Source organism: Poecile atricapillus, chromosome 3 (assembly GCF_030490865.1).
Source record: "Poecile atricapillus isolate bPoeAtr1 chromosome 3, bPoeAtr1.hap1, whole genome shotgun sequence".
Taxonomy (NCBI): Eukaryota; Metazoa; Chordata; class Aves; order Passeriformes; family Paridae; genus Poecile; species Poecile atricapillus.
In genome coordinates, this window is record NC_081251.1 from 54,953,408 (window position 1) to 54,973,581 (window position 20,174).

The 20,174-nt window shown below is 37.5% G+C and overlaps 1 protein-coding gene across 7 annotated transcripts in view; it reads left to right on the forward strand.

Annotated features, from left to right (window-relative positions):
* Positions 1-18,823, forward strand: part of L3MBTL3 (L3MBTL histone methyl-lysine binding protein 3) — a 79,307-nt gene extending 60,484 nt beyond the window's left edge. For all 7 annotated transcript variants that reach the window (XM_058835815.1, XM_058835816.1, XM_058835820.1 and 4 more), the window contains 6 exons: positions 3,280-3,426; positions 4,814-4,978; positions 9,185-9,276; positions 13,433-13,596; positions 14,354-14,416; positions 16,920-18,823. In XM_058835815.1, coding sequence (XP_058691798.1) covers positions 3,280-3,426; positions 4,814-4,978; positions 9,185-9,276; positions 13,433-13,596; positions 14,354-14,416; positions 16,920-17,063 — 775 coding nt within the window. In that variant the 3' untranslated portion in view covers positions 17,064-18,823. The remainder of the gene's footprint in view (positions 1-3,279; positions 3,427-4,813; positions 4,979-9,184; positions 9,277-13,432; positions 13,597-14,353; positions 14,417-16,919) is intronic.
* The last annotated feature ends 1,351 nt before the right edge of the window (positions 18,824-20,174 follow it).

Consider the following 20,174-nt stretch of genomic DNA (forward strand, 5'->3'; position numbering starts at 1 on the left):
CTGCTGCTTTTGCTTCCTGCCGTTCTTCCTGAGCCTCTGGCAGACCTTGGTACCCCCAAGCCAAGGACATCTGGTCATTTTGGAAACTAACTTCTGAACTTATGCTGTTTTCAAAATGGTGTGCTAAAGAAAAATGTAAGCTGGAGCAGAAATTCAGGTTTAAGGTGACAGAAGAGTTAAAAATCATTATTTAATATTAAATAATCTAAGCACCAAGACTTCTGAGCCCTTGAGATGAGTTGTGTTAAAAACTTACAGTCCTACATAAATCAAATACTTTTATAATGTAGGAATGACAAGATTTTTTTTTTTTTTTTCATTCTTTGTAGTAGACAAGTTAAACTGAACTGAAGGCTGGAGACATTGAAATTCAGGAGGATTTACTGATTGATCCAAAGCCATACACAGGTTTATTCATGCTGTGTTTTGTTGTAACAAGGCTAACAGTGGAAACCACAAGGGTTCTTTTTGTTGCCTCAAGTAAGAGTAACATCAAAGGACTATCAAGTTGGTTTTTAAAAATTATACAGCAAATTGAATGATTAATTACACAGGAAAAGTCATCTGAATCTAGTGTTCCAAAGAGTTGCTAATATTACAACTGTTGTTGACTGAAACTGTCATTCAACTTCAGTTTTCCCAGAAAATGCTAAAGGGAAAGGTAGCAAGCATGTAATAATAAAGGACTGAATTTTTAAGCTTTTTCTTAGGGTTTTTTGTTTGGATTTTTTTTTTAATTTAAAACCTATTAGTGGTGTTGGTAAATAGAAAACCTGCTGGAGTCTGACAATCATATTGTCAGATTTCATTGAGAAATAAGGCTTGCTTACTAATACACAGCTGAAGTTAAATACTGCATTGGTAGTGTTCAGTGTTTCCTTGTGACAGCCCTTCAACTGCTTGGAAACATTGCTTGAAACACCTCTGTGAGCCTAGGAAGCCGAAAGAAAATTACGTGCTTTACGCTGTAGCAAGGGCAGAACTGAGATTAACCAATATATTCATGAATTTCTGAAAACTATATTTCATCACAGTGGCATGTGTTTGTCACAGCAAGAACTTAAGCCACACTAGCATTGGTGCCTTAAAACCTTTTCCTGAGCAGAAGCCTGTATCTTATATCTTGTATTTCTTTTGAAAAAGAAAAAATACATCATTGAGGTAGATGCAGCAGCATAGGACTTCTGGCAGAGGGTAGTCCTAAGACACACAAACCCAGTAGGTTGAGAATAAATGTAAGTAGACACGTACAAATAGGTTTAAAATAAAATTCCCCATTCTGCTTAAGAGAAAGTTGGAATAAAAGGTGAATGCTACAAGTTAATTTTTGTTTGTATATTTTGTTCTATGTCTCTAAAAAGTTTCATTAACAAAAGCATACCATACTTCAAGTTTAGTGTTTTATAGCCAGTTGGGTGGCTGGACTCTATTTGATTTGGATGTGTAACCAAAAACTTCCTCAGAGGAAGGCAAAAAGATGACTGCTCTCTACTTCATTGGATCACCTGCAGAAATGGCTGCAGGTCCCTTTAAAGCACTGTACAGGTTGTTATGGATCAACATCTGCTTGGAGTAGCCTTAAACAGGGATCTCGTCTTCATTAGAAAAACAGAAACTGTTCTATTTTTTTTCTTCCATAATTCAAGTTCAGCATAGCTACTCAAAGATTTTAAAATAATAACGTAATACTAGAAAAAGAAAAAGTTGATACTGTCTTGTTTTCAAATGAGCCAACTGAAGATATCAGACATGCTGTTGATATCCTGTCTTGATAACCCCAGCAAGGGCTGAATGACTTGGCCTTAAGGAATTTTCTCCTTTTATGCAAGTGCTGATAGAAATGTAGATTTCCACCATCTTTTTGATTGTCTTGGCGACATCAAAATTAGTTCACCAATATTGGTCTAGCCCCATTATAGGAGCTGTTACATTATAGGAGCTGCTTATTCTGAACCCAGAGCTTTGTTGGTGAAGGAAGAATAGAGTGTACAGCATATTTTTAATTAAAAGGCCTTTTTCTTTTTTAATGCTGTGCATTGTAGAAAGAAAACTGTAGTGAAAGCTGTTGTTTTTCTATTAAATTTTGAAATTTGGAGGTGGCAGGGCATATGGCTGTCAAGGTAGACTTGTTTATGTTAGACAGTTCTCTGGAAATCATGCATGTAACTATCAGTGAAGCAAAACTTCGCAGTGATTTATGGAAAGATGGGTAGTTATGGTAGCTTCTTTCTTGAAAAGAAAATAATCAAAATTGCAGAACGTGTTTGGTTTTTTTGTTTTTTCACCTTTTAAAATTATGGAAGTCATTGTAACAATACAGGTGAGTAGGAAAGCCTAATTTCAGAATATGGTTAATGTCTGAGCTCATGACCCACAAATGGAGCATTGTATTTAGTACAGTCTATCCTGTATCTTACATAGTTTTGAAAACTGGAGTGTGATGATATTCACTGTTGGGACATGTGTATGCTATTCAGAGTTTAGGATATCATTACTGATGTGTTGAGTATGTGGTCTGGCTGACTAATCAGCTGAACACTGCCAAGCATTCTACTAAAGAAAAATCCTAGTTCAGCCCTGTGCATTTTGGTTTGTGTTGCTGTATTTCGCTCTCCTTCTTATTGTGCAAAGATGGGTTTTTTGACTTTGGTACAACTTTCACATTTCTTAGAGAAGTATTTGAAAGTCATTGTGTCAATGTTCATTGTCAAATTATTTCCCTAGCAGGCGTGCAGGGAAATAAGGAGTGTTGAATGTTAAGAAAGACTCTAAAAATATCACCATCTCTTAATGGAATATCACAAAATGGCATTTGCAAAGGTGGGGCACTCACTGCAGTAAGGGGATGTGCACCATTCCTCATGTTCTGCCCGTGAAATGCAGCTTCTGTGTAGACATTGCGAAATAGAAACATCCTCCTTCACATAAATAAATAGCCATGGTAATACGACTTTATTTGGAGAGACATGGGTGTAGTCAAAGGCATCCTGTGTTGTATGTATAAATGCCATTAAAATTATGAGAGAGCAGACTTAACATTTAAGCAATTTTCCCCAATGAATGTTGTAATAGAATTTAATACAATTTGTGTTACATAAATTGCTGGCAAAAGGAAATGCAAAGTTGAGGTTTTTATTCAATGCATTTATTAACATTTTAAAGTACAACTACTTACTGCATTAAGTTATTGCATCTACTTCTAGGAAATTCCAATGTCATTTTGTTTGAATTCAATAAGTGTCTGAGAACAAGGAGTAATTTTTCTTCTTTAACTTCTAGTGCAGTCAGCTGTCCATATTCAGAGATGAACTTGAACAAAGAAAGCCTCTTACCTGACCGATTGAGTGGGGAGATGCCTGCAGCCAGTCCTATCCCCAGAAACAGAAAAGTGGAAACATATGAAAGATCCACCTCTCCTGTAATCAAGTAATTATGATTGAAGTGATGTCTGTGACTAGCAGCAGTGTTCTATTTCTTTGTTCTCCAATGTGATTTATAACTGCAGTGACTGACTGGTTTCAGAAAGACCTGCCTATTTATCTACATTTTCATTTACAGGGAAGAAAAATGTTTTTTTCAGTGCTTATTAAAAAGGTCACAGAGCTGTCAAAGACTGATAGTGATATTACTGTCTGTGGTTTAGCAAGAGTTTGGTTTCATCTTCGGTGTAACTATCTAGGTTACTAAGTCGTTAACTGGAATTTAAAATTGAATGTTGACCAGTTGGTTTCACTTCAGAAAATTATTTCTTTGTTTTTATTTTGTTTGCTGTAGTGGTGGCATTATTGATGTGCCTGTAAATTAATGTAGCTTTTTGAAGAACAGCCACAATTTTGTCATTACAGTGGGAGTGGGGAATCAAATTACTGGGACTGAGTTTTGCAAGAATAATGCTGAAGTCTGTAGTTGAAGCTTTTAAACAGGAGCACTGGGAAAAAGCAAAGGAGTGTGATACCAAGATGATTATTTTCAGATGATTATTTTATCTCAGACATTGTGTATGCTGATTCCTGTGCTTATTTTGAGCTATAGGGAAAAAATAGAGAACTTAAGTAGGAAAGGGAAGGAAGAGAGGCTTTCCCTTCTTTAGAAGGGTTACATTAATGTAAATGTGAAAGTGTGAATGATGTGAAATGTGAAGATTTCCAGATCCCACTGTAATGACCACATATTTTCAATAGATGGTATTTTAAATTGCCTTCTCAGAGACAGTTTCATGCTTTAAAACCCAAAATGTTTCGGTGCCTAAGAGTTCTGCTTGATTTGATTGTCCTTATAAGTGTAGTGTTTTAGAAATCTGAAGTGACTTAATTAGTCCCTGGCAGGTGGCCTGGGTACCATTACAGTGAATCCAGTAGCACTTTGCTCAAAGTCCTCAGTGGCAGGGACTGTGTCAAGTGCTACTTTTTTCATTGTTCCAATTAAGAGGCTGCACAGAACATTTTAAAGGCTGCACAATGACATGTTATGGGAGAGAGGGATTAGGAGGAAAATAATACCTCAAAGTGTTCTTGTGCTTCAAATATTTGAAGTGAATAGCTTATTATCAAAAATAATATTAAACAAATTCTGTTCCTCTTGAACTGACTAATCATTTTACTATTGACTTAATGGAAAAGAGAGTTCTTTATTTTGATTTCTGAAAATGCCAGGTATACAATTTTGTTAGTGGCAAGTAAAAAACTCCTCTGTATCTCTTAAAAAAAAACCACCTTGATTGTTTTCAGATGACTTTTTGTGCATAGAGAAAATAAATTAATCAACAGCTTAGCTTCTTCCACTTTTAAAAATTTTGTTACTTTGTTTTCAACAGTGACAGAAAATGCCCCAGCCCTGGTCACATAGGTATGAAATCTTCACCTCACAATCGACCATCTGGGAAAACTGTACCAGAAGCAACCAAGCTAGAAGATGCAGAAAATAAATCTCCTTGCAAGAAGCCCCTGTTATGCAATGTGAAGGAAAAGAAGGCACCTGGGTAACTCCAAGTTCCTTTCAAAATATAGGGTGTTTGGAGTCAGTTTAAAATACAACTTACCAAAGCAAAGCAGTCCAGTGATTTGTCTGTGGAATTCTCAGAAGCAGTGGGGAAGGAGAGGGAAGCTCTTCAACTCTCTTTATCTTAGAAATAGAGGGGAAGGGAATATCACAAGGTATATAAGAAATAAGAAATCCATGTCAGAGGAGAGGAAAAATACAATAAAATGATTGGAAATTGAGGTCCTTCTTCCTAGGTTTGTGTCCAAATTATTTTATATATACCAATATGTACAAATATGGAAAAATTAAAAGTAATTTTTTAACTTTCAGCATCTGGCATGCATTTTTGACAGAAAATGACATGAGAACTTTTTTATACCATAAACATAGTTTCCAAACTTGCACTGGTGAATAATCTTTGAAGCTAAAAATATACAGTTCAGTGTTTTCATGGGGATATGCAAGGCTATAGGATTCCCTACATTTTTAATTAGTTATAGTATCACTACATTATTTCATTGACTATTCTCAAACAGAAATAGATGATACCCTGGAATAAGATGTGTCATTTGTTATGAGCTATATTGTTTTGTGTTCATAATATATGAACTGTGTGAGCAATAATAGTGTCCTGAGAGAGAGAGACAGGAGAGTTGGCAAATAGCCCACAGTAAAGCTGATGATTGAAATGGAACTTGTTAAGAATTGGACTTTGATGATCTTCTTTGAGTCCCTTCCAACTCAGGATAATAAACATCATTTACGAGTCATACTCTAGTGAATTTAAACAGCAAAAAAATAATATGGGTTCAAGTGTAATTTTGAAATAACACGCATTAAAAAATAGTTGCAATTCATCATTTTAACGGTACTTACAGTAAATTCACATTCTTTTTAGAAATACTTTGGCTTTACAGACCACCTCGTAAGATTAATTGAAGAAAAATTTGTCTTGTATTTTTATAGAGGGTATTACCTTTAGAAGACTTAAGATAACCAGTACTTGTGCTATCTGATCACAGTGTTGAGTCAGTTTCATTAAGAGAATAAGTCTTGTGCCAGCTTTAAACTACCCAGAGACTTTGCAGCTTGTATTTCAACTCTTTGAATACACTGATGACTGGCTACATTTTATCATCTAGCTTCCCTCATTCATTATGTATCCAGCAAAGTCATAGAGGACTTTCAGTTGAATAATCTCCCTTTGAAAAAGGCATGAAAAATAATGTTCACAACATTAGGTATATATGAACTGCTGGGGTTATAAAATATTGAGCATCTGCTTATTGCAATACCCAGTGGATCTCTTTAGATGTGTATTCAAAGTACACATGCATAATTGAAGACATAGATACACACACTTGTGTGCTCTTTAGCTGCTGAGCTCATAGTGTGGATTTAATTATGTTTGACTTCAGTTCAATTGTGTATACCTTTGTATTGAAATGTGATCATCTGTTTTGTAGAAGTCCTTCATTGAGGAACCAACCACAAATGATCCCAAACACGAGTTTTATTTTGTTGTGATAAATCTGTGGTACTCAGCTAATCTCTGGTTCCACTTTTTTTCTTTTTTCCCTATCTCTTTTTTTTTTTTTTTTTTTTTCCTCTCTGTGCGTCGAACAATTATATTAGAAAATTTTCTCTTGCAAAAATATAATTGTGTACATAAATACTGCAGTGTGTCCCTCTGGAATGTTTCTGAGATTAAAAGTCATGATAAAAATTGCATGCCTATAATATCTTTGGATTAGTAGAAGAATTTCACTGTAATAAAAATTCCATTCTGGAAATCTTTACAGTGAAGGAAGCTGAACACTCAGACTTGGGAATCAAATTATACTAGCTCTTAAAAAAAATTTTGGTTTGTCTTTCAGCTCTTTCCCAAAACCTTCAATTCATGATACAGTCGTATTTAACTACTGAGGTGAAATTGCTGTGTATATGTTGCTGTGAAAATTGCCCTCAAGAAAATAGGGAGGTACTTGTTTCCTCACAGGACTTGGTGATCTCTCTTCCTTATGTTGAATTACAGATTTCATTTCCTTTGCCTTTGAATTAATAGCAGTAGTTACTTTATCACGTTACTTTAGAAAGTTTTCTGTGTTTGTGGAGTTCGGAAAACAAGTTTTAAGTGAATCAGTCTTTCTGAGGATTATCCTGTGGAGAAGTCCTTTGTGGCACAAGAAGTCATGCCTGTTTTAGCCATTCCACTGGTATTGGTTGTCATACCATTATTATTCTTTGTGTCCTGTCATAATAAAAAGGCTGGATTTCCTCATCTGTAGTGTCCATTTTGCACCATTAGTAGTGTGATAATAATATTTCTGTTGAAGTCAGTGAACTTGAAGCTTCTACTTGATTTAGTCACCCATGTTTTCTTGTATATAATATATAAATGGTATTTAACAGTATAAATGTAAGCAGTGGAATTAAACAGATCGGGTTCTGCTATGGATTTGTGTTTCGAGGTTACCTAATCTTGATGCCTAACAAGGTGTTCAGTGTGCATCAGCTTTTTATCTGTGATTCTGACATTTGTTAAGGTGTTCTTGTTGACTCCTGTGATAGGTAATAAAGCATCAGTTCATATAGTAGTGAGATTTCTTGTAGTCTTGACTCTAAGAATCATTCTGTCTGGTGCCTATTTTTAGAAAATGCTCTTTATGTGCTTGGTATCTCCGACCGCTCTGTATCTTGAGAGTTTAGTAAGAATTGGCCAAAGTGTTCTGAAATTCTTAAAAAGCAGAAGTAGGCACATAATGTCAGCAAATTCATATCACTTCACATCTGTAAGAAACCACAAAATAGATCTGGAGATACCTTCTGAAGGCAGAGTTTGAAAAGGAACTTCTCAGGGGCTGACTTTAAGATGGAAACATACACAGCCCACATACCCCCTCCCACCTTGAGAAATTCTATTATTTCCACATGTTGTCTTGCCCAGTTTTTCTCAGTAGGGGGAAGACATTACCTCTCTGCAAGTTTTTGGGCTGGCAAAGCTTAGGGAGCAGCTGGATAAGAAGTAATGCAAAAGCAGATGCAAAGGAATACAAATATCTTTGGTGGGCTCATTAGCAGCTGCACAAGAGGGTGTCTGTAACTGTACTGACAAGGAGATGAATGTTGGGCAGAGAAAAAGGAGTAGATGTTATTCCAGACAGCTCCTGAATATAGCCTGCATAACGAGCCAGGCAGATATATATGTGGGTTTCACTCTTCCCATCTTCTGATGTGGACACATCCACTGCCTCCATTTGTGTATTTTTCAGTTTCAGTTATTAAGTCAAGTGTGTTGGTATTGAATTAAGGGTCTAAATGAATCAAAGAGTTAAAAGAACTTAGAAGCTAAGAACATAGCTTTCAAGACAGAGGCATTTTGATTAGGAGGGGTAGAAACTATGCAAAGGATTAATTATTAGTAGATGGATCTAGTAGAACCAAGGTAATATATGATTTGCTTGACTTAGTTGTGTTTGTAGAAGGAGACAAGAAAGATGAGCCCTTGTGAGGATGAGGAAACCGTAACTGTACCTGGACCTAGAAACCAGCCAGAACCAGGATAGGGAGGCCTGGACTATGTCCAAGGGACTACAGAGCCTGCCAACAAAACAAAGGTGAAAAGTTTAACATGAGGAAGACGTTTCTGACCTCATCTTAGGAGTCCACTGACCCATTTTGAAACCCACTGATCCATTTGAAGGAAGAAAATGCACAGGAGTGAAAGGATTTTGAGCTCATTTTAATATGAAGCAGGGGTAGGCAGGGTTAGGTAATGCCTATATATAGGCACAGTAAATAATTATATGAATATGTAGGATTTTTGTAGATAAAAGAAGACAAGAGCCTTGTGGACTTTGCATATGCCTGTGGGAGATTTCTCCTGGGTGTGCCCAACGTCATCGTAATAAACATACCACCGTCTAGCTTTAATTAGTTAAAGAGTTTTTTTATCCACGTATCAGTTTGGTTTACGTGATCCTAGTTTACACTATTCTTGGGCCTTCTTTGCAAAATTCATGTCAGTAGTCATACCATTATGTGTAAGTCAGAAATAAGATCCTCTCTGTTTCTTTATTTTATAATGATACAGTCCTTTGTGTGGGAATCCTGGTATGTTAATAGTTTTGCTAGCAAGAGCTGTCATCATGCTTAGTGATTTTTATGATGTATTAATAAAAATTGAACATCTAATTTTCCTCAGTGGAGTTCTACAAACAAAGGATGCCATAAAGCACAAAGAATATGAAGATGAGGAGACTGAAAATAAACTGCTCATTTCAAATGAAATCAAAGGTAAGTTGGCAGTACTTCATTTGTTTCAAATTAAGATCTGCAGAAGGGAACAAGTGTGATGTCCCTTGAAATTCTCATGAAACTGTATTATAACTTATTTTCCACATTCACTGTGTCCAAAAATTTCTTGACAGCAACACTTTAAGCACTGTGTCCTTCCTGGTTTGGGACAAATTTGGAAAGGAAGTGACCTTCCAAAGGGATGTTCCCTGAATGGCAAAATTCAGTGGCCCTACCCCTCTAACTGTTCGGGAGATTATCTTGTAATCATCAAAGACTTTTCCAAGAACTTTATCTTGTTGTAAGGATGTTGTAAGGATGAGTGCAAAATGAATAGTAATATAAAAAAAATTCTCATTTTGATGATGTTTTTTCACCAACTTTTATAAAGAGTTTATTAAACCAATCTGAATTGTAAAGGTAGAACTTATTGCCTAGAAAGCGTATTGAAAGTGAAAGCATTTACACATTACAGAGATAATGCAAAATTAAGGTGACTTACTTAACCCAGCATCAGTCTTGTTGAGATTGATGGACAGACTGTGGCTCCTCACTGGTGAGACAGCAAAGTTCTCATGTGGTCTCCAAAGATTTCTTCCAAGGTGGACTTTTCTTCTGTTCAGTGATTGTGTGGTTCTGTGTACTGCTGTAGCAAAACTGTTGGCTGTTCATAGATCCAGTTGGACAGATTGAAGCAGCTGTTCATTAATAATTTTTATCCTCATTGTTTAGAAAGAACACAGCAGAAATCCAAAATATCAGAGTCTAATATTTGCTAATTTTTTCATGTGTGAAACTTAGAATATCAGGATTGTTATTAGACAATCAGTGCAGCTGACTGATTGTTTCAGTGCAGCTTTTGCTGCAATCATTTTATCAACTGATACAAGGTCAATGCAAGTTAAGTGTCTCAATTTCCTAATCTTAATTCCTTGTATTTTTAGATTATTTTCTTCAGCAGTCTTTTGTGCAACAACAGTTTGTAAGGCTTTAATCAAAATTCATAGGACTTCAATAACTCTGTTTCTGTAAGACCTACATGTCTTACCTTTTAAGTGAGCTCATCTCTGTAAAACCCAGGAAATTCTTTGAGACTAGCAAAGCTTGCATAAAATAAAGGTAGTGGTTTATTTTTAATTATTAACTATTGATGCATGTTTTTATCTTAAGACATCATTTATCTGCCAGTACTTTTCAGACAGATCTGAGGTACTCTGGTGAGTGTGTAAAATTTGAGAGATTACATCTATCGTATGTGAAAGAGCTGTGTTAATGTTCTGAAACATAGTGTAGTTCAGAATTTTAGAGAAAATGAAGCATGAAAAGAAGTAAGTCTCTAATGCAAATAGAAGAGGCTTTTTAGTAATTTTAAGTATTTTCTTTCAGTGGGAAGGAAAAATGCAGTTTTCATGCCAACCTTTGCATTATTTGACAAAAAACCAAAAAAAATACAAATGGTTGGTAGCATTTTAAATTGTCTGGGACTGTCCTTTTAATTCTAAGAGAACTGGCCCGATTTTGTGAAGTATTTTGAGTTTGACAGAATTGACTGTTTGGATAAAGTTTCACCAACAAGTTCTGCTTACTAGGTTCTTGCATAGCTAAATTTAGGAAAATAGAACATTTTATTACATTATGGTCTGGAAAAGTTATGCTTTTTAAACACATGATATTGTGTTATTATATGTTTCAGTAGGATGGCACATGTAAGCTGTAAAATGAAAATGGATCATTAAGCTCATTCTATCATAGCCATAGAAATATCAAAATAATTGTGAATTTGTGAACTGTCAGTGTTGGTACCTGTGCTTGTTGCCCTGTTTTTTTCACATGCTACTTACCTGGTTATTCCTCAGCCTACTTTTGCCATATTCACTTGACCAGTTCCCTACTGATAACTTCATAAAATGTGTACTGCTGTCTTCCCTTTGCTTGGAGGAAGATTATTTGGAACTAAAGCACTGAAATCACTGCCCCTTCATAACTAACTTTTTTTATGGACACAAATCTTGTGCTTAAAAACACTATATATGCTAAGAGCTAGACCTGTGCAGGAGGCAATGAGCAGTGTTAATGGTCTCTCATTAATGCTAGAAAGTATTTGCCACTTGCCTTCTTTGAAATATAAGTTAATATTTTGTTCTGTGGTAACTCACTAAGAAGATAGAGATGAATTATAAGAGAGAAGGATAACAAGGTGGCATAAAGTAAGAAGAATGTAAAGGCAGGTGGGCTGATGCTGAAGCAAAATGTCAGCAAAGAACATGATTTAGGTTTAAAAATGTGAACTTTGTGCATCTGGCTGCTATCTTGTGGATCTGGCAAGTAGATTTTATTTCTTCACTTAAGTGGTTGAAGAAGCTGTTTGTGGCTCTGTGATGAAACTGGCTAACCTCAGATGCACCTCAAGTTACTCTTCTCCTAAATGTCCCAATTGAGACATAACTTGGAATATATCTCATATTTTCTATGGCCCAGAAAGACAGATTGCCTCTCTATGGGAAGCAGGGCTTGCAGACTGAGGAATTCTCTAGAGCATGAGGGTAGGGGAAACTTTCAACTGTTTGGTATTAGAGACATTTGATTGTAGCCAAAGTGGTGTGTTCTGGACTTCCTGTTACAAGGTTACCCACGCTAAATCTAAAGTTACCTTTTTTGGTGTTGTGATTGTATCTGCTACACGGATAAGGACTTCTAATTTTCTCCATCTAGTTGAGTGAACTGGCACTTAACGTGCTGCATTTGTGCTCTTTGCCTTACCTGTGAGGCCAAGGATGAATGGGAGTATAATGGTAGTAACACATTAAGGAGTCTATTTTTAAAAAGATTGAGTGGGCAGACAGTGCTGACTAAATGGCTTAAGAATCAACTTCAGAATAATAACCATTAATATGTAATGAGGACAAATCTTGAAAGTAACAAAAAATTAGGCTAGAGGAGCAGAATAACACAAGCAAATGTAATAACATCTTATGTTAGGTGTATTATAGGCCAGCTCCACTGTGCTGGCAAAAATCCTTAATGGGAATTTGTGCCCTAGTTGTTGGGCATAAATGTATGAAAACTAGAACAGTAAGGATTGGGAGAAGTTGTGGTTAATAGCAGCTTCTCAAAAACGAAAGTAAATGGAACTGCAACAGAAATGAGCAATCCAAACAAAAATAGCATAGGGATTTGTGAGTAACTTGCATGAACCATGTCATTAGGCAATATTAGGCATTAAGAGTGTACTTTGTTGGCTGTTTATTAAGTAGTGAATTTCAGAGGTTTTCCAGAATTCTAGTTGACAATTGGGAAGCACTCAGGCCTGAGTTCAGATGACAGGCATGTTACTTTTGCACTGCCAATGGATGTAAATGAACAGGGATGTCATATGCAGTTTGGCATCATTCGAAGCATGACTCTTCACTCTTTCCTGCTGCACACATCTCCAACTGCTGCTTTTCTCCAGACAACAGCAGCATGTGTCTAAAGACACCCTCCCACCAGTACATTACCTTTGGGGGCAGTGGGATGGGAGATCATTCCTTCCATTATGGATGAATGAGATAAAAAGCAGCATGGAGGAGTTTAATGTTATTTTCCAAACAAAACGTTCTATTAAAGTGGAAGCAGAGAATTTGCAGACATTTGCGTTTTTTCCTCAGAAGAGCTGAAAAACATTTTGTTGTGGATGAGCCATAAATGTTGTGTGGGCTGGAACTGTATAACTGATTCACTTGGAATTTTGTAGCAGTGCAGTGCTGCTTTTGATTTTCTAACAGCTGAACCCCAAAATTAAGTTACTTCTTGTATTACTGTACTGCTATTAAATGTGGGTGTGATTTATTGTACCAAAATATTTTTAATTGTTTGACCTATGGTGTGTTATGCTAACAGCTCTGATGGCATGAAATTGTGTTGTGTTGAAAGAGACCTCTACCATGTAAGAGTAGTTATATTTATAGAGAGGCTGTATAATGATAGTCATACTAGAGGAAGAACAGTCATGGCACTTCCAATTCTGGTATGGCATTCGTGGCATTTTACTGTTCAAGCTAAACTGTACAGCTTGTGTAGGGAGGCCCATGAATAGAAATGAATGTGCTTTTACTGTGACTGATATCATCATCGACTGAGGGATTTATTTCTTGTTTCTTGCTTCCTGTTGCTGAAGATGTTGAAGAACCCAACACGCAGAGGCTTCTCTCTCAACCAGTTATCGTGTCTTCTAAGTTGCAAATCCCTGGCCTACCCCTGCGCTGGGAACAGCAGAGCAAGCTCCTTCCAAGCGTAGCTGGGATCCCAGCCAGTAAAGTTTCTAAGTGGAGTACAGATGAGGTAGGTTCCCCTTTTGTCCTCTATCTTATTACCACTGTCCTTGAAGGTTGATTCAGAGCTTTAGGATTAAGAGTAATACATGAGTACTCAGAGGATTAGACTCAGCCAGACCTAATGTAACTGGTCCCCAAAATGCTCATTCCACTGCCATCCAGCCCCAGAAGAAATACTAATTCATATGTGTATTGATACAGATAGATACATGTATATGTATATATATATATAAAAACCACATTCACTGGTGTTGTAAAGAGAAGTGCTAAATTTACGGCCCAGCATATCAAGTGATCATGGTCTCCCTTACCAACATCTAGTCCCCACACAAACATTCTGGAGGAATTGCGTAGGGGTCTGCATGAGGCAAGAAGTTATTCCTGATGCATAGTTTGGATGTGGCACACTGCTTTGGAGAGTGAGAATATAGTGCAGAGAGGAACTGTATGGATATGGTCAGGCCACAACACCTGATTTTAAGATTAGAGCCTCTGTTCGGGTATGTAACAATCCTTGGACAGACAGAATCTTGTCATTGCTTTATTTTCACAAGTACCTGTGACTGCTCTCTGCACCTGAGGCAGTTGGATCTCTTAATCAGAGAAAAAAAGAAGCATGACTATGCACTTACAGAAGAAGGCGGAACACCTAATATGAAACTGTAAAAATAATAGCTAAAAAACTTTAACAATTGTTAGCCTTAAAGACCGTTTTGAGAAAACATGACTCTTACTAAATCTTTTGTTGTATACTTTGGTGGCAGGTCTCTGAATTTATACGAAGTTTACCAGGATGTGAAGAACATGGCAAGGTGTTTAAAGATGAGGTGAGTGAATTTTATTTCAAAAGACAGAGACAACAAAGTGTGGTAGAAATACATATAAATTAGTAGCATGAAGTGTATGGAATAGAATCATCAGGGTTAGAAGAGATCTTTAAATTATTAGGTCTAACCCTCCAACCCAGCACTACCCCTGTAACCTCTAAACCTTATCAACCAGCACCAGCTCTAGATGCCTCTTAAACTCTTCCAGGGATGGTGACTCCACTAGCTCCCTGGACAACCTAATTCAGTGCCACATTGTTTAAAGTCAGATGCAGAGGTATGGAAGATTAGGTTGGTTTTCAGGTCATGAAGCAGGAAGAAAGTAAAGCAAAAACTAGCCAAGTGTCAGCCAGGTGTTTTTCCAACTTTGTTCCTGCCAATTGAAATTACTTACAAACTTTGTAATTTATTAGTGTTCTATCTTGATCCGGTTGGACAAAATTTATAAGCAAGCATGTTGCTTTAGTTCTCCAGGATGTTAATAAGTAAAACAAAGCAGATCAGTGGTTCAAGATAACCATCTCTTAAAACTCTTTGCATCTTGTCTGGTCACATTTAGCTATAGATGCTCTTCCTCCTGATATAGCCAATTTATGAAAGTGATTTAACTGAGCAGGAAGTGAGAAGATCTGAAGGTTCTGATGAGGTTCTAAGGAGCATATACTCACTTTGTGAGCATGCCAGGTGTGCATTTCTGTCATCTGAGAAGATTGTTTTTTCAAAGCTACCATTAGGAATGGATAGGGCTTTTAGATGCATTAAGCCTTATAAACTAGGTTGTTTTAATTTTTTTCTGCTCAGAGGTTTGTTATTCCTTAAATGCTTAGCTTCAAGAAAGCAATTTGATCACAGATGCCAGAGTGAATACTTCAGGTGTTTATCCCAGCCAGACGATCTGAATGGGCAGAGTCAGCCAGCCTTTCAAGTGAAGAATAATTGTGGTACTTAGACTTGAGAAGGCACCTCCTGAGGAAAATGCATACAGATGGCCCTGCTAATCTCCTGCAACAGAAGTTTCCAGGCTGTGCTGTAGAGTGTAATGACTATTACAGCTGCATATCAAAGGACTGAGGGGCTGCATCTCCGTGCATTTGGCACTTGCTCAGATGCTGAGCATTTTACTATTCAAGCCTGGATTATCCCCTGTGTTACTGAGAGCATCTCATCAATGAATTTAGAAATAAAATTTGGCTATTGCTAATCAAGTCAACAAACAGCAAGTGCCAAGGAGATGCTGAATCCTTAACACTTTCATTCTCAGATGTGTGAGAAAATATTTCCTTTCTCTAGGATTCAGCCTCTCAGGCTTTGTCTGTGACTAGTAAATTAAACCTCCCCCACTGAGGTCAGTGAGGTCATTGAGGCATGGACTGGCTGACATGGATGCTGGTTCAAACTTCTACTGTGGAAATGAACCCCCACCCTGCTTCTGCTAAGATGCTTCAGCTTTTTATTTGGGCAGCCTCAAGTTCACACACTACAAGTTCTGAGCCCACCAGGTCTGGCTTTGTGTACGAAATGAGTAGACAGTAATTGTGGGTTACCACACGATGCTGTTCTGGCTGCAGTGTTCCTTGGCTTAGAGTGCTATAGGGTGTCCTTTGCAGCATGTCTCATTCAGAAAACTTGTTTCCAAGCCCTGCAGAAATTTAGACTGTTTTTATCTCAGATTAGTATCTTTAAAGCTGAGCAGTGCTCCTGATTTAACCACAGCTGCATTTTATGTATAGCTATCCAGCTTACGATACGCTGAAATTTTACCTGTAGATACCCAAGTGATCCTAAGGTTACATAGGGAATGTTGGCCCCGTTGAAGCCTCTGGAAGCTGAGACCCTGGGGGCTCTTTGTGTTGGGATTTAGTACTCCTGCTGAGAGTGATTTACTTACAAATGCTTACAATTACAAATGTTAATTTTTAATGTTTAGTAAAATATCAACTCTACAAAGAAGAAATATTTTGTGTTTTGAAATGTTCTATTATATTTGTGTCACAGAGGCAGTTTTATTAGCCTGGGCTCTGTTTTCATCTGGGATCAAATTCATTTCATTTTGCTATTTAGTGAGCAGAGAAGTGGTGGCCTGAAGGGGATTCCATCTCTGTAGCTGGGAGTGAAATTTAGAAGCTTTCCCTCTAGATGCTTGCATAAAAGGAATAACTAAGATGTTTAAAAACATTGCTGTGCTTTAGTATAGCTGAATTATACTTAATTTACCCACTTTAGTTTTCGATGGGTTTTATTATTGCCAGTATGAAAATAAGAACTGTTTAGCTAAAAAGTAGCCAGACAGTTGTTTTCAAGCAGGAAGATCATCCTGTTCTCTTGGACTAGTTGATCTGTCTAAAGGTTGAAATCAAAGCTCTCCTGAAAGCATTTGAAAGTGCTTGTATTCAGCCAGTCCCTAACTTTGTCTGAAGTTGCTGGGACTTTTCATGTTTTCTGAAACGTTTATACTGCTGCACTGTCAGACTTATTAATAGCTTTGTGTGTTTTTCTTTTAAAGCAAATTGATGGAGAAGCATTTCTGCTAATGACCCAATCAGACATTGTCAAAATAATGAGCATTAAACTGGGACCAGCTCTAAAAATCTTTAATTCCATTCTGATGTTCAAAGCTGCAGAGAAAAACTCACACAATGAGCTTTGAAGATAATGGAAAATGTGCACGAACCAGCTTTCTCCACTGGAGCTCATGTTTTATTCAAAGCACAAAGACTCACTAGAAGTGTTGAGTAAGGACTCTCAGAAAGGAAGAAACTTAAGTTCAGCACTGGTGGACTATTTATATTCTCCTGGAGCCAGTACACATCTGAATCCTTCTGGGAAGTGTTCAAGCTTTTGAGAAGGTACTGAGTAACAACCGAGTCAGCTGGTCTTATTTACCAAACTAATGGCGCTAATTCTCCATGGATGGTTAGGATCCCTAACTCTCCCTGGACATCAAGAAAACCTTCATTAATTATTTATGCTGTATTATATAAGGGAACGTTAATATTTTCTAAGGATTCTCGAATTGTACTTCATGTACCCATTTTACTTTTCAGAAGCTTTTACTTCATTTTATCAAATAAAAACTGATCAGCCAAAAATTAGGCTACAGGTAGCCAGATGAGACTGTTATGGCTAATGTGTATTTGTGCCATAGTTTAAAAATTAAACACTTAATGTTACATACGTGACACTTTATTGCTACAGCATATTACTTTACAGATAATAAAACTGTCTGTTTGCTTGTAACAAAACAAACCTTGTTGGGGTTGAAATTATAATGCTTTTTTGATAACTGAATGTTTTTACTTTTGCACGATTACAAAAATGTTACGTGAGTTTTGCCACCAGCATCTTTAATGTATTTTATCAAAAGACCAATATAGAGAAGGCTGCAACTGAAAAATAAAATTTGACTTCATAGAAGACTTTTTGTTTATGCTGCACAATAGAGTCCCAGCCATTTACATGGAGTCTGCTACAGTCCTTCAGAACATGGAGGAAAATAAAGAGTATTTTGAGGCAAGGAGATTAGCAGAAAAGAAATTACATTCAATGTAATTTCAAAGTCTCTGCATTTCCCAGTCTTCAGCATAGTTACCAACAGTGGAGAAAAACTGCTCCAGCTAGGACTACTACCCTGGTTTCATATTCAACCGAGGTTTGTTTTACCAGTGGTGGGAGAATTATTTTACCCACCGTTTTCTAGCTGAAAACTCTGATTTGTAAATGAAGGTGTAGGGGAAAAGGCTAATCACAAGGAAAAGGATACTTAAATGCTTGTGCTGCACCGCGCATCCTGGGTGTAAAATACATGGAATTCACTATGTCATTAGCAGGCTGCAGATGTCACCAGCAGGTACTGAGGTGAGGCAACCTCCTTTCTTGGAGGATTATTCTAATGATTTGTCAGGGAAAGTCGTTGCACTCGGTATATATACACACACACACACAAGATGTAAACCAGATGCACTTTATATGGGAGAAAGCCTAGCTACCTCTATACTGAGGACTGCTCCAGAATGTTACTTTGCAAGAAGAGAGAGAGAAGAGTTGGATCAGGATTTTTGGCAGGCCTCTGTTTAGTGCTGCAGTGCTCAGCTGTAGAGCTGAGAACAGAGCATTTCCTTTTCACAGAGCTGGGAGAATTTTCCATCTTCCCACAGATTTTGCTAGGCTTTTCTTTGGCTGGAGTTCTTAAGTTTTCACCCTCTGTGTCCCTTCCAGATCGTGTAGGTGACTGGTATCTGCCATAATATGAGGTGAAACAGGGTCAGTATTAAGTTGCATTGCTCTGTTAATTTCCTTCCATAGCATTTGCATAAATAATATTTTTACATTTTGTTCAATATGTGTACGTTCAAATTGCACTCTTACTGTACTACAATACAAATAAAACCTGAACTGGAGCCTCTGTTACCTTTGTGTGTGCCCAGGACTCTCGGATGAACCCAGCTCCTTCTGATGGGTATGGTGTGCAGTAATCCTTCTCTGTAGCACAGTGTGGCCAGTAGTTTTAAAAGAGCAACTTAGCTACTTGCTGTGTGCCCTCTCCCTTAGTACTTACTCCCAAAGCTCACATCCCCCTAGCCATTGCAATCAGAATGCCATTTATAGCCCTGGACTTTGTCACCAGCAGCAGCTGAAGTTGCATAGGCAGATCAGTAAAAAGCCAAATTCTTCTGTTTTCTTTCATTCTCTCCTTCCATGTAGTTTATTTTCCTTTACCCTCTGTGTCTGTCCTGCAGTGATAGCCAATGAAGAGATTTGCAGCTCAACAGAGATTACTTGGGGACATTAGCACCTCCCTGAATTTTTATATACAACTGCTTACAAAGTACTGTGGTTTAAGAAATGGATTTGAATTAATACTGTTAACAAGATGTAGAATAAATCTCACTTGAGCCCAATTTTTTATTCATGCAGCTATCAGGTACAATAATGAGAACATACATAATCCTTACTTTTGTTTCCCGTGTGATGAGGTAGCTGAGAGTAGCCACCTCTATTACAAAATCTACAGCCAACAAATCCACTTGGAAACCAAACCCAGTCATCAGACCTAGTGAATCTCTGAACTGGCAGTTGGCATTGGTTTTTTGTTTCATATCGGTGCTAGCCCAGCCCTCACACTGGTAAAGGTTGTACCCTGCATTCCATGGAACCATGTGAAAAATCCTAAGCCTATAGCAAGAGATTTTGGCCATTAAAAGCAGCCATCTCCTCTCATCCTGAAGTGATCCCACTGTAATCACTGCCTTGGAGTCACTCCTGTACAGCCAAGCTTTAACAAAGCTGTGATCTTCCAAGCTGTGTGTTTTTTGAGTGCTTAAAGAATCATTGTGACCACAAGTGCTGCTTTGCCTACACTGATATTTTTGAAACTGGGGGGAGATTGGTCTCTAATAGAAAGCAGTGTTTTAATAAAAAGCCAATTTGTATTTCTAATTAATGCAATGGGTCCTGGCTCCTGTTCCTATCACCAGGCACTTGTCCAAAGCCTTGCACTGCCAGACAGTATCCCATGGGATTTTCAGACAGGAGTTAAGAATAGAGTACTGGGGGAAAGAGAAGGCTGTGGAAGAAGAGAGGAGAGGGCTTCCACTCATGTGGGCAGACAGTCACCATGTGGAGAAAGCTGATTTGTTCCAGGGAACAAATTTGAAAAGAAAATGAGGCATTCCCTCTGCAACACCAAAGCTGTGGTTACCAATGCACATGGCAGCATCCCATCTAAGTCGTTCTTGCTACTTTGAGAGCTTGTCTTGGA